This window comes from Colletotrichum truncatum, assembly GCF_014235925.2.
Source record: "Colletotrichum truncatum strain CMES1059 chromosome Unknown Contig_0003, whole genome shotgun sequence".
Taxonomy (NCBI): Eukaryota; Fungi; Ascomycota; class Sordariomycetes; order Glomerellales; family Glomerellaceae; genus Colletotrichum; species Colletotrichum truncatum.
Window position 1 is genome coordinate 1,866,903 of NW_027222400.1, and position 13,114 is coordinate 1,880,016.

Below are 13,114 nucleotides of genomic sequence, written 5' to 3' on the forward strand. Positions count from 1 at the left end.
CGACAGCGAACTTTTGAGGCTTTTGTTTGCTTCGTCTTGTTGCGTTGTTTGTTTTGGATGCGCGCGCGCCCTTTCATTTCAGACCGAACAAAGTCGGGGGGGCTTGGTATTATTTACTTGATTTCTTTTGATACTCTCCCCCTTTGATGTTTTGTCAGTGATGAAGAGAGGAGGGGAGGAGAAAAAGCAGCGAGACATCATTTTTTAGCAGTCTTCCGTTCTTCACCAGTTGAATTACACACAAACATAAGATTCCACGTCTCGGAAGGATGCAAGTGACAAGCAAGAAAACGTCTGATGAGACCCTTTTCGCCGATCCTGCAAATTGGCACAGACATGTTCCACGGCGTCTTACCGCTGCTAGTCATCCATTCTCTGGGTTTCAAACTACGAAACGGGACGATCCTTAAGTGGCATCTCAAATGATCGAAACATGCACGCGAGTAGACGACGATGATGTTGATAATTTAATGAATTTAGTTTGCAAGTTTCGCGTTGCTAGCTACTAGCTACTACTACTACTACTACTACTACTACTACTACTACTACTACTACTACTACTACTACTACTACTACTACTACTACTACGAGGAACCTTCAGGAGGTGTCCCTGTTCTAATGATGACTACTACCAAGTAAAGGATGATTGTTCGTGACAAGTCGTGGACGGGTGTTTGTACAAGGATATCCTGAAAACATGAACAGAAATAAATAGACAGTCAAAATTGGCTGCGGAAAGCCGGAAAAGAGGAACGAAAACAATGCAGGTTTAGCCACCGCTGCGCCGTCCTTGCTACATGATGCATTTGCGCCGGTGGACCGATGAGAGATGTAGAGATGTAGAGAAAGAGAGAGAGAGAGAGAGAGTATTGGTCAAGATGGGAAAAGAACGTCAGAAAACCCTTTCCCCCATTTTGTTTTCCGTGCCGCCGACTCCGAGTCCGATTCCTGGATGCTTTTGTAAGACCTGGTGATGTACGTCTTGATATTATCGTACGGTGTAAAACTGAAATGGTTGTGTTGTTTGTGGTATCATTCGAATACGGAAATTGAGATAAGAAAAGCGTGTAGTGCGATAGAACGTGGAAAAGAAACAACGAAAGATGTGCAAGATGGATTTACTCCAAGTCGGCGAGAGCGCTCTCGCGCAGCGCTTCGTAGCGGCTTACGTCAAACCGGCGACGCTGCCAGTTGTTCTGACGGAGACGCTCAATCCGCGCCTTGATGTCCAGGCTGCGCAGCTCATCGCTGAGGTCAGGCGTCGCTGCCCTGGGTGGGAGCGAAGAAGGGCGGGTAGTAGTTGGAGCGGCGACTTGAGCCGGCTCGGCGAGTTGTTCCTCAATGCCGGCGATGTGGATTGCGATCTGGGATTGCAGGCTGGAGAGCAGACCGCAGTAGCGATGAACGGAGCGTTCGCGGAGAAAGTCGAAGGCCTCACAGTCCTCGCTAAGCGGTTCGGGAGTGGGCGGCTTCGCAGCCTCTTCTGGCTCCGGCTCGGGTTCGTCGGAAGGCTCAGGAAGCTCCGTAAGCACGGGAAGATAACGCGGCTCGGGCTCGAGTGGAGCGGACAGGTAGTCGTCGAAACCGAGAGTGGGGGAATCAGGGCGGAAGATGGGCTCCTCAGGGTAGTCGGAGAATGTCACGCGCTTCTTTTGAGGGGGCGTGGTTTGCGAGAGCTTGTTAACGGCATCTTCGACGGAGCAGACAGATGGAGTGGGCGAGGAAAATGCTGTTGAATTTGTCCATGTCCGGGAAGAGGCGCGAGATGAGATAGAGCTCGAGGGAGAATGCATGCTGGAAGTGGTTGCCGCAGACGACGGCCGCGATGAGCGGGACATGGTCTCATCGGCAGCCTTGCTCAGCTCAGATGCTTTCGTATAGTGCTCGCGGGCCTGCTGGAGAAGTCTCGTCTTGTACGGAGATGTGCCATGCAGGGGCCGAGAAATCATTTCAAATGAGCTAGCGGCATAGAAGTTCAAGTAAATAAGATACGCAGGCTCGATGTTGCCCTATACAGGGTTAGAGAGGTCATTATGGCTATATGATTGAGCAAGTGCCACTTACAGTGTTCTTAATATTGTCCAGAATCTCACAGCACCGCATAGAGCATGGCCGGTACTTGCGGTTCAGGTATTGCCGCTTGACATCAGAGACGGCCTTGCTCCACTCAGCAGAGGTGTAGGGCAAAACAGGAAGATGAACCGGAGCTTGCGATATCGATCGCCTTGACATGCGCGTCTTCGGTAATCCACTCGGGCTCGCCATCGAGGGTGATGCCGTTGACTGTGGCGCAGGACTGCTCGAAGAACTGGTGTTGTTAACGGGGAAGATAACACTGCCTCTGGAGCCGGCAGCAGCGGGCTTGAGGAGAAGAGGTATCAAACCGCCCATCGTGAGAGTTAGAGTATGTGTTTGTTGGAAGAAGGTTTTCTTGTGGCCAGGCTGGCTGAGTGATACGGGGGCGGGCTAACTTAAGTCGCCACCTTTTCGTCCGATGTGAGAAGAATCGTAGTGCAATAGACGAAGCCAATTGGTTCAAGTGTTACTCGTCGCCGGAGGGGTCAAACTATCAAGATGGACAGAGAAGAGACCCGAAGTCGAGCAAGAGCGATAGCCAATGAGTTGTTGTAGTCGATGAACAGAGTCTAGGCCGGTCGGAAGACGATGACTCGTTTCTCGTTGTAAGTGGATTAACCCCCCAAGATGCGTAACAAGTGATGTACCGGGACTCGGGAACAGTCTCAAGTCGTCTAAACTCTTGCAGGTTGCGTGCGGGATGGTCTATGCACTCAATGATCTCCAGCAAGGGTCTGCTTCAGGAGATGTCAAATGGCATTGAGTTTATTAGACGGTCGGTTTTTGAACGCGTTTCTAACGTCAGGTCTTCCGCCAGGGAACGACAGTTGTGCTTTGCAGGTATTAAGATGAACTGAGAAACAATGACGTGACCAGGCGACCAATGATGAGGTTGTGTTAAATTGTGGCGGCAGAGCCGACGGGTTCTCTGAAAAACCAAGATACTAGCTAAAGGGCGGAATGATAAAAGGCAGGGCGAAATGCGATCGACTTTCGGAGGCGGGTTGGTCGGATTTGCAGGGTAGTGATGGTGGCGGCTGAGGACCGAGACAAGTGGGCGTAGGATGTGAGACTCGGACGGGATATGATATTCTTGATTATGCACGAAGACACACCGAGGTGACTTAATAACAGACCGAGGAAAGAAAGCGGCGAAGTAGCAGGCTGAGGTGAGTGAGATAGTGAGTGTGGTATGGTGTGTGAGCTAGTCGTATGCGATGCCGAGAGCTGAGGTGCAGAGCGGATACAGCAACGAACCGGAGGCGTTGCGAGAAACACAAGAGAAGAAAGAACGGGAGGTTGGGGACCAGACAAGAGAAGCTCTGGAAGAGGCCCGAAGGGTTCTCCGGGGGGAAGGCCCGTATTCAAGTAAAGGTAGGGGGGAGGTGATTCGAGGCCCCAAGAATCGGTGCTCGAGCTTCTCGAATTTGCCTCTGGGCCGTGGTGGGATTGGGGGTTGCGCATCGACATTCGACTAGGGAGAAAAGGGGAACAAGCTTCAGGCGTGGCCTGCGCAAGGAGATTTTTTTTTCACTCGTCCTCACTGACGACCATTTCCAGGTCGTGTCCTTCTGGGTCATTGACCAGGACCTGCATATGTCGTCCCCATTTCGCGTGTGTTCCCCTGGCACCCGGGCGGCGGCGCCAGATTCTCGACCCTTGCGTTAGCCTTGCCCGTGGTTGGTGACTTATCCACCCTGAATGCACATCCCGTCCAGCTTGTTTGCTATGAATACATAGCATTAGAGTACAATCGATGGTGCAGGTTGTCCGTGTGTTTGCGTACCTGACTACGTACGCGTAGTACTCTGTAGTGCCGCTCCCTAGTATCAGGGGAGACTCGGAACACCATCTAGGAGATGATAGAATGGTTGCTCTAGGAGGGCGCCCTTCTCCTTAGTGCCTTTTGGAGCTGTCCACGGACGTTTTTTTGGGCAAGGTCTGCAAGGTACGAACGGATGGCGACCACACTGAGGGCAAAACTGGTGCACGGCGTGTCCATCTTGCTTCCCACCCCTCGCAGCTCACAGCAACGGGCCTAGTCCGTAACGGTGCAAGACGATGGGGCGGCAGAGGGTCCAAGCCAACGCGGGTGGAAAGCGGCGTCTGGTGCTGGGGCTATTGCAACCCGAGAACACGATATCTAAGCAGGGATGGAGAGTCAGGTTTGGGAGAATGGAGGGGAAGTGGAAAGGGTACGATTTGCGGTGCCGTTGTGGATGCACGGGACGGACGGAGATGATTCGTGCGCGGGCGAGGCTCTGGAGGATTTTTGTCATTTGGAAGAGGGATCATGCTGAAGCAATTTGACCCGGGCCACACACAAGAGAAACGTAGTGCGTATCCTGCAAGGAAGACTCTATGGGAGAAATTGGCGAATGAGACAACACGGTACAGGGGAGGTTAGTGCTATGTAGGTAAGTTGATACGGATGCTTAATACTACTAGTCCACTGTAGTACGGTATAGTTATGAATAGCATTTTGCACCAGTCCAGTAGGAAGGCAAGGATGGCATGGATGATGCAAGGTGGTATTGTGGTTTTTGAAGAGACACAAACGCGTGCGCACACCAACACACGAAGTACTTGCTCAAAGAGGCAGCAGAGGGTATGACGCGAAATCAAGAAGAGAAAAAGAAAAGAATGGAAAGGATGGAAAACCTGGACGATGGGAAGGGCAGAGACGGACGGCTTTTCCCACCGTTGCCCCGAGGTGGCCGCGGGTCCTTCCCTTCCAAACCAATCTTCCATACACCAAACCTGACCGGAAGCAGCGAACCGAAAACCGAATAACGGGGGCATGAGTTCCATCCCTGGACCAGATCTCCATCGCCGTTGCCTTCCTTGGGCTACCGTCACTTTCCAGTGCTCTTTCCTGCTTCCTAGTATTCTTGCGATAGCAAACCTCCCAGGGTCCTGGTCCAAGCCCCCCTGCACCTGCCCCTCGCAACTTCCTTCTCGAAATCTCGCCTGCCTCCTTCCACAGCCACCGCAGGACTACGCAGTATGTCTTGGGCCCAGAACCCATTTCCGGGTTCATGACAAGTGACAGCATAGCACCCACTCGCACCAACTGGCAATTACACTGGTCTGCTGCACCTTGCAGGCCACACCTGAGAACCCTTGTCCGCAACCCGATGGTTCCTTCGAGTTGGGATTGCTATCGACCTGGAACCTGGACCTTGTCCAACGATCTTTCTCCCCCCCTTCCCCTCTTCCCATCACCCAGTCACCCCGGGGAACCGGTTCGTGTGCATTCCTTTGGTACGGCACGGCAGTCAGTAAATTAATGAAGGCTGACGTGCCCGGCCCTGACCCAGGCTTGGGCTTGGGTTTATGAAGAGTGAGAGAGAAAGAAGAAAAACGGTCCTCCAGTGATATCCGCATCCCGTAGATATGCCGAGTACGGATACTCTACTGCTTAACAACCCCGCCCGTATCTCATTGCCACCAGTCCCAAAGAGTCGGTAACTTTGACACAAATATCATTGAATCCATCCAACTCTCGCCAAAGAGATGGTGTCATTTCCAGTACTAAGAAAAGGTTTGTAAACAATCAAAAAGATGCGGACTGACCCCATCAGAACATTCTGTGGAATACCTGTCACACAGCTCATAAATTTCCACAAAGACACAAAAAAAGAAGTGACAGCAAAAATTTGCTTCATTTGCGGTTGGTGCCGGGATTTTGGAGGAAAAAGAAAGCAGACCGGAAAAAACGCACGAGGCCATATTCGAAAAAGAAAGCGGACGTTGGTTCTCTCATACCGGACCCCCAACCAACCACTTTGCTGTGCCTCTCTCACTTTGGGCAAACAGGTCAGACAATCAAACTGATGGTCGAGCTTTCGAGGTACCTTTGCTTTGGGACCCTGTCAACCCAGCATATCACCTCGCACCGCCCTTCCCCATCTATTCGTCCCCGTCCGACCTCGTGCTCGTGCTCGTAGTCTCGAACCTCGGGTAAACAAACAGAGCATCGAAAGGAGAAGCGCTGTTTGTTGTGTCTATCTTGTGGTCCGAGAGTCAAACTGGTCCGAAAAACTGATCAGAAAACGGCCTCTGCGTTCAGTTTCTCCCTCACGGACTCCGGACCATTAAAAGCACTGAAACAAAACGTCCCTCCTCCTCGTCACTCCACACATACTACATCGTGGATCACTCCGCACAGATCTCCAAAAAGTCCAGACGGCATGCACCTTCAGACACTCCATCACAGTCGCATTCAGCTGCACGCCAACGTCCGTGCTTCTTCTACTCGTTTCGTTGCTGCACGGTAAACCGCCAGACTTGACTTCATCGAGAGACCCTGGCTGGGGCGGCGTGCGGGAGGGCACGATGCGAAGGGGAGCTGCACAAAACAGGTGAGCATGTGTATGAGAACGGACGCGTACAAAATCGTAAACACACCGCAAATACGCAGCATCTACATTTCACATGTTTGATGGAATAGACTGAACAAACAAACAAACAAGATTTTACAGAAAAAAACAGAGAAAAAAGAAAAGGAAACGAAATAAACAGCAGTGCGGCGTGGAATCCTACGAGAACCGGCCCTGAGTAAGTAAAAGTTCAGACGAACTTGTACATGTCGCTGCATCTGGCTCGGTTCGTCATGCAGTAGCTGGTGGAAACCACACCACATCAACCATCCTTCACCTATCAATCAGTCGATTCGTGCGGGTTCGATCCATACTTTGACTGCAGCCTTCTGCATCACCGTTTTCTTCAGTCCTCGTTATCCGCAGCCCCTGGCCCCCCACCCTAGCTATCACCTGATGAGAGGTTGAAGACAGGGCGTCGCAGTGACCCTCGCGATATCCACACCCGTTTACACCTTTAGAGCAGGGTATAAGTGAGGGGTAAAAAACCAGAGCCCGCAAGAGGGGGTGTTTGCGCACATAATTGAGGTGGGCATGAACTCGCGCGGGAAAAACAACTAGACCTTCTTTCGAGTATTGCGACTTTTTCGCGGCTGAGGATTTAGCAAATGTCGAGTGATCGCGATCCTTCTGCTCCTTCAGCGTTGGTGTGTTTCTTTTCTCGTCCTGCCAATCTGAGATCGCAACATCTGTAAACGCATCCATGGCTTGCTGATTGTCTAAAAACGCGTACAACCAATCTCCTCCATCAGGCCATTTCTTCAAGCCCGCGCTGCCTAGGAGTCTGATGGTCTCCCTCGTCGTCTCTACCCACGGCCTATGGGCCCGGCACTAAGGGTCTTGGTGCGACAACCAACATCCTTTCCCCCCTAACTCTCGCGCCTGACAATCTCGCCGTTGTGTCGAGTTATTCTTGATTTTCGGGACCTACGGGGTGGTGGTAGGAAATTACTGATAATGGTTCTAGTTGTTGCTTCTGTTCCTCCCCTCCCATCCCATCCCACGTGGGTGGTCAAAGAACCACGAACGCCACTGTTGATATGATGTGACGGTGATTAGACCAGGGGTGCGGCAGCGTGGCTTGACGTATGAACTATACTTAAGTCGTGTCTCTCCGTCCTGTGTAGGTTTGCCCATCGGAAACGCGTCGACGTGAACCGCGCCGACGGTCAAGCGCTATTTTTTCTCATGGGAGCTCAGGAGCAGCCCGTTGACCGAAGTTTTTTTTTTAAAAAAAAAAAAAAAGAAAAATCAATGTCTGGGTAGTCCATATTTGCGGTCATGTGCAACAACATGCTGGGAAGCCCTCACCTTTTGTCCTCAGCTCCGAGTCAAGCACGTCAGCGGTTTCCCGTGCTGTCGGCGGCTTAAGTTGCGCAATGAGACCACGCCGAGACCAGCCTTGGCCCGGGGCTGTGGTTGCGGTGCCCAGCGTCGTGGAACCTCCAAGTCCGGGGCTCGTCGGCGGCGTTGTGGGAGAGACCTGCTGTCCCAGACGGCGCGTCGATGATGAATGTTCACAGTCCCATTGACCGCTGGGTTATTGGCATTGAGCTTGTCTGGGGAAGGTAGTTGGGGCGAGGAAATAACTGTAGATGGTCGCAAAGAAAGAAATGGCCCTTCGATTGATATACCCCCGTAGAATCGGTTGTCACCGTCCGCTGCATATATATATATATATATATATATATATATATATATATATATATATATATATATATATATATATCCCTTTACTCGAGCGTTTGCCGCGCATGCTGTCTTTGATAGTGACTTGAACCGAGTTTCTGGGTTCATTGTACGACACTTGTCTCAACTGCCAGCGTTGTCTCCGTCGTCGATTGTCTCTGCTCTTGAGGGGGGGCAAAAAAAAAAACATTATGTGACACCTACGGTAAACTGACGACGTGTTGTGTAAGACATTGCTTCACCCCGTCAACCACAGACCTCTAGGTCAGGCGTAATGCTACATTTGCCATTGCCTGAATCGAAACAGACTTGGACGCAACATAGAGAATCAACTCCAATGAGAGTATTGATCAAGTATCAGATTTCGGAGAGGCCTTGTGTCACAAGTTATAGGTTGGGATGCTGGGCTCCAGTTGGATAGACGCAAAGTCGAGGTATAGTCAAGAGGGAGGATGATACTTCTCACGGTCTTCGCTGAATACAAGAGGAGCAACGTCCATCACAGAACTGGAATATCCCGCACCTGGTGCAAACGCAAGTGTTTTCTCGGACTGGGATAAGTTACAAGAACTTTGAGAGGCTGCAAGCAATGTGGATAGTCATATCGTAGGAACATACAGAGGTAATATACAGGCAAGACTCGAAGCCAAGGGCGCTCGTCGGGATCTTGGTAATTACAACAAAGCACACCAAACTCATTCATATGCGAAACATGGAGGAGAATTCTATGTATTTTTTGACTTGCTAACTCGCTGATAATGCCATCATTTTATGCGCTTGGCGCAGGCTTGCTCTCCTCCGACTCCGCCGCCGGCTTCGCCTCTTGTGTAACAGCGGCAACCGGCGCCTCGGCGTCGGCAGCCGGTGTCTCGACGACAGTACCAACCTCGGAGGCCGACGCGCTCTTGACGTCCTCACCCTTCAGTCCGCCGACCACTCTCAGGCCCTCGGCCTGTCGCGCAATGTCGTCCAGCTCGCGCTTCCGCGACAGACGCTTCTGCACCTCGGGGACGAGAGCCGCCATGTCGACCAGCTCGCCGTCCTTCTGGGGGTGGCCTTCAGGCAGGCCCAACTCCTTGATTCTGGCAACGCCCTTCTGGATCTCGTCGTCTCCGAGGATGACGGCGAACGGCGTGGCGTTGGCCTCGGCGGCCTTGAACTGAGGAGGCAGCTTGGGCTTGACCTTGTAGAGGAACTCGGCCTTGATGCCGGCGTCCCACAGCTTCGAGCAGACCTCAAGGCGCTCCTTGATCAGACCGGCCTTGGATCCCAAGGACATGACGTAGACGTCCACTGTGCTTTGGGGGGCCTCGCTCTCGGCCTGCATTCTGGCCTTGGTGATGCTGAAGATTCTCTCAATTCCGAATGAAACCTGAGACTAAATCAGTGATGATGTACTATGGATTTTGAGAATGGGTAATAACTCACTCCGACACAGGGGATCTGAGTCTTGCCGGAGAACATGCCGACGAGGTTGTCGTACCTGCGAATTCTGTCAGCTGCTTGGACAACCAAATTGAATCATCTCACAACTTACCGTCCACCGGCTGCGACACTGCCGACACCGACGCTAGGGTCGTCGGAACGGTCATCGTCGTCCTTGTCCTTGTTCTTGCTCTTCTTCTTGGGCTTGACTGTTGTGTCATCCGCACCGGGGGTGGCAGCGGGGGCGGAACCTTCGGTGACGACCTCGTAGATAACACCCGTGTAGTAGTCGAGACCACGAGCAAGAGAGAGGTCGAAAGACACTCTGTCAAGAGCGCCAAAGGCCTCGAGGTAGCTGAACAGGAGCTCCAGGTCGGCCATACCAGCCTTCATCGAGGCGTTGGCGGCGAGCTTGTCATCCCGCTGCAGCTTGCGGAGCAGGTCCTGCTTGCCCTTCTGGACAACCCACTCGCCAATCTTGTCGGCGATCTCCCCGTCCAGACCCTTCTCCTCGGTCATCTCCTTGCGCACATCCGCCCAGGGCAGCTTATCGAGCTTGTCGACGGCGGAGGATATCGTCCTGATCTTGTCCTCGGGGACGCCGCATACCTCGAAGATACCGTCGAGGATCTTGCGGTGGTTAAGCTTGATGGTGTAGTTTCCGTTCCAGCCAAGGCCCTCGAAGACCTCAACGACGATGCGGATGATCTCGGCGTCGGGGAGCATGGAGTCGTAGGTGCCGGCAATATCGAAATCGCACTGGTAGAACTCGCGCATGCGGCCCTTGTTCATGGCGGGCTGATCACTGTTTAGGGTCAGCTTTTGTCCACTCAGTGCGCTGTCAACTGGGTGTATCATACCGGCGGTAGACCTTGGAGATGTGGTAGCGCTTGACGCTCTGGATATCCTTGTTCATGGCGAGCCATCGCGCAAACGGGACGGTCAAATCGTATCGAAGGGAGGTAAGTTCACCGCCCTGGTCGGCCAGGTCGTAGATGAGCTTCGAGTCTTCGCCGTACTATAAGAGAGCTCTTGGTCAGCATCATCATCGACCGGGGTTCCTCGAGGAAGTGGATCGCGGGGTTCGTAAATGTCCCTCCATGGTGGGGGGAGGGGAAGTGAAAAAAAAGGCCGTACCTTGCCTGAGAGAATCTCTTTCAACTCGAAAACAGGGGTATCAAGTTCCATGCCACCGTGCTTCTGGAAAACACCCTTCAATTGCGAAAAGATCTTCTCGCGAATGATCATGTCCTTGCCGAACCCTTGAAGCAAATCAAAACATTAGTCGAGGTCGTACGATTTGCGGCGCAACGGCAGCACGGCATTGACTGACAATCCTTGGTGCCCTTAGGGGTCTTGAGCTCAAACTTGGACTTGGGCGCCATGTCGGGCAGTTGTTGACCGTCGTTTTCGTAAAGAGGGTTCGACGAAGAAAAGGCGCGACGGCTGGGTCTGCTGGAAAGCAAAAGAGGGGTTGAAATTGGGCTTTGAGAAAGAAAAGTCAGTCGGCAGACCGGTCTGGCAGACCTCGAGAAAATCTTCAGCTGGATATTCATTCACCTGGCTTTCTCGGGGCTTTGCGCAAAAGGGGAACCGACTTAAAAGGAAAGCGGCCCGCGGATCGTAGTGGTGACTCAATCGCAAGTTTTGGAGGGGCCGAATAACTTGCGACTGGTTTTGGGGGATTTGTGAGGTCAAAAATGGCTGCAAGGCTGCGACTAGACTGGGATGCGCCCACTTGCGGGCTGTCCAATGATGTTGTCCTGCGAGTGATTCCGTACCCCTGCTAGATTGATAAGGCTGACGCCGGCAATTCTTCGGGACTTCGCGATAATCTGGTCTGTCATTACAATGAGCGCTGCATGTTTTGGTTCTACGGTTGAATAACAGTTCGTCACAGCAACCGTCCCCAGGATTCCATACAACACTGTAGGTAGAGTACTTCAAAACACCCCAGAAAAACAAACTTCGGCTTTCAAGAAATTCAATTGGCTCTTGAACATATGCATCCATCCATCTAGACTATGAAATGAAGTTTGTGTTCCCAAGCTGCCATTAATTGATCTGCCTGTGTTGGACATGCGATCTTGGGCTGGCATAGTATGCATCGAGAGAACGATCAACTTTGAGCAACAGGTGATTGCGTGCTGCATCATGATTAGATAATGGTGGGTTGTAGGGTGACGAGGGGGGGGAATAAGCTTATGAACTTTGATGCACTTGTTTTAGTCTAACGGCAACCGTTTGCTTCCCAGTAGGGGGGGTCGGGTGTCGTCTTCGAATCTGTCTCACTGGTTCCGCTTTCTTCGCCGGGAAGTATCGGGGTTCTGAAGTAGTCCGAACCCGACGATGGGATAGAGCACCGCGCAGCAATTCACAAGAGAGGGAGCCGGAGAATCAAGCGGGGCCGGGACACTATGTCTGACTCTCTACGACTTGGGGTTGAATGTGACAGTCCACGACAGGAGGCGGCACAGCAGATTACGTAGCAAGACCATACGGTACATTCCATGCCGCCCGCACTAAAACACCTCATGCTGAAGACCCAATCGAAAAGACGTAATCATCAGCAGGCAGAGCCAGGCAACAATGAGATGTGTCCATAGGGAAAGGTTTTATCCAGAATGCCACGTTATCATAGGCGATCAGTCAGTAATGGCTTGGGCAAAATGAGGCACCCACGTGGAGCATGTGTGGTAAGAAGATGGAAAAGGAGGACTAGAGCCCGCTGTACGGCTACATCCAGCCGTTAATCAAATGTAGGCCGAATTAGGGCGTATGTCTGTTAGGAGTATTTCATACTAATATCAGTACCATAAGAGAAATTGGGGGGGGTTAAGGCAAATGAGGTCTTACGCACGGCCCGTAAAATGCACAGCCCGTAAAATATGTGGCCCATAAAACGCACGGCCCGTAAACATGATTTACGGCACTAAGGGGAGTCTTCGACATTAAAGTCGATGTGAGACATGGGGGCATGCCTTTCTATGGCGCAGACAAAGTAAGGTTATAGGCACCGGAGACATTCAGTGCCTCGATGAGCTAGTGATGCTGATTGAAAACGCGTCGTTGCCTGTTGGACTCCTGTTGTCGTTATGGTTTTGCCTGAAAACAGCTTCAAGCACGCCTGGTTCTTGGCAATGCAGCCTGTGTACATGCATGCAATACCATCCCAAGATTGGAGCCAAAGTTATTTGGCTCGTAGCTTTTGAGTCTCGGGGCTTCATATGTTTCCGACGATTTTTTTCTCTTCAGATTTCACCAGCTGCTTATTCACATGTGTGTACTTTTCTCTGCCTAGTCCGTCTGACGTTCCCCAACTTCAGAGGACGTAGTCTCTCCCCTACCTAATAGGGACTGGCGTTACATGAGCCAATTAGACTTTGTAGCGAACCTCTAGCGGAAAGACCAGCTAATGGTGTGTGCGCCCGTCTTCTGGGCATTCCTTGACGGGTCAAATATCCATCCGGGGTGGGCTCAGCTGATTCCCGTCCCTTGGATTGGAACACCCCCGGCTGGTTGCCCATGGAGGGCGTCCTGAT

The 13,114-nt window shown here is 52.0% G+C and overlaps 2 protein-coding genes across 2 annotated transcripts; both read right to left on the minus strand.

Moving 5' to 3' along the window:
- Positions 1 to 1,118: 1,118 nt before the first annotated feature.
- CTRU02_205395 (uncharacterized protein) lies at positions 1,119 to 2,391 on the minus strand (the record flags this gene model as incomplete). The annotated part of the gene is made up of 2 exons (XM_036722691.1): positions 1,119 to 2,009; positions 2,065 to 2,391. The coding sequence occupies 2 exons, from the start codon at positions 2,389 to 2,391 to the stop codon at positions 1,119 to 1,121; spliced, it is 1,218 nt and encodes a 405-aa protein (XP_036585588.1).
- Positions 2,392 to 8,916: 6,525 nt separating this feature from the next.
- On the minus strand, positions 8,917 to 11,128 carry CTRU02_205396 (histidyl-tRNA synthetase; the record flags this gene model as incomplete). Its single annotated transcript, XM_036722692.1, has 6 exons — positions 8,917 to 9,519; positions 9,576 to 9,630; positions 9,685 to 10,377; positions 10,433 to 10,590; positions 10,710 to 10,834; positions 10,906 to 11,128. The coding sequence occupies 6 exons, from the start codon at positions 11,126 to 11,128 to the stop codon at positions 8,917 to 8,919; spliced, it is 1,857 nt and encodes a 618-aa protein (XP_036585589.1).
- Between the last annotated feature and the right edge of the window lie 1,986 nt (positions 11,129 to 13,114).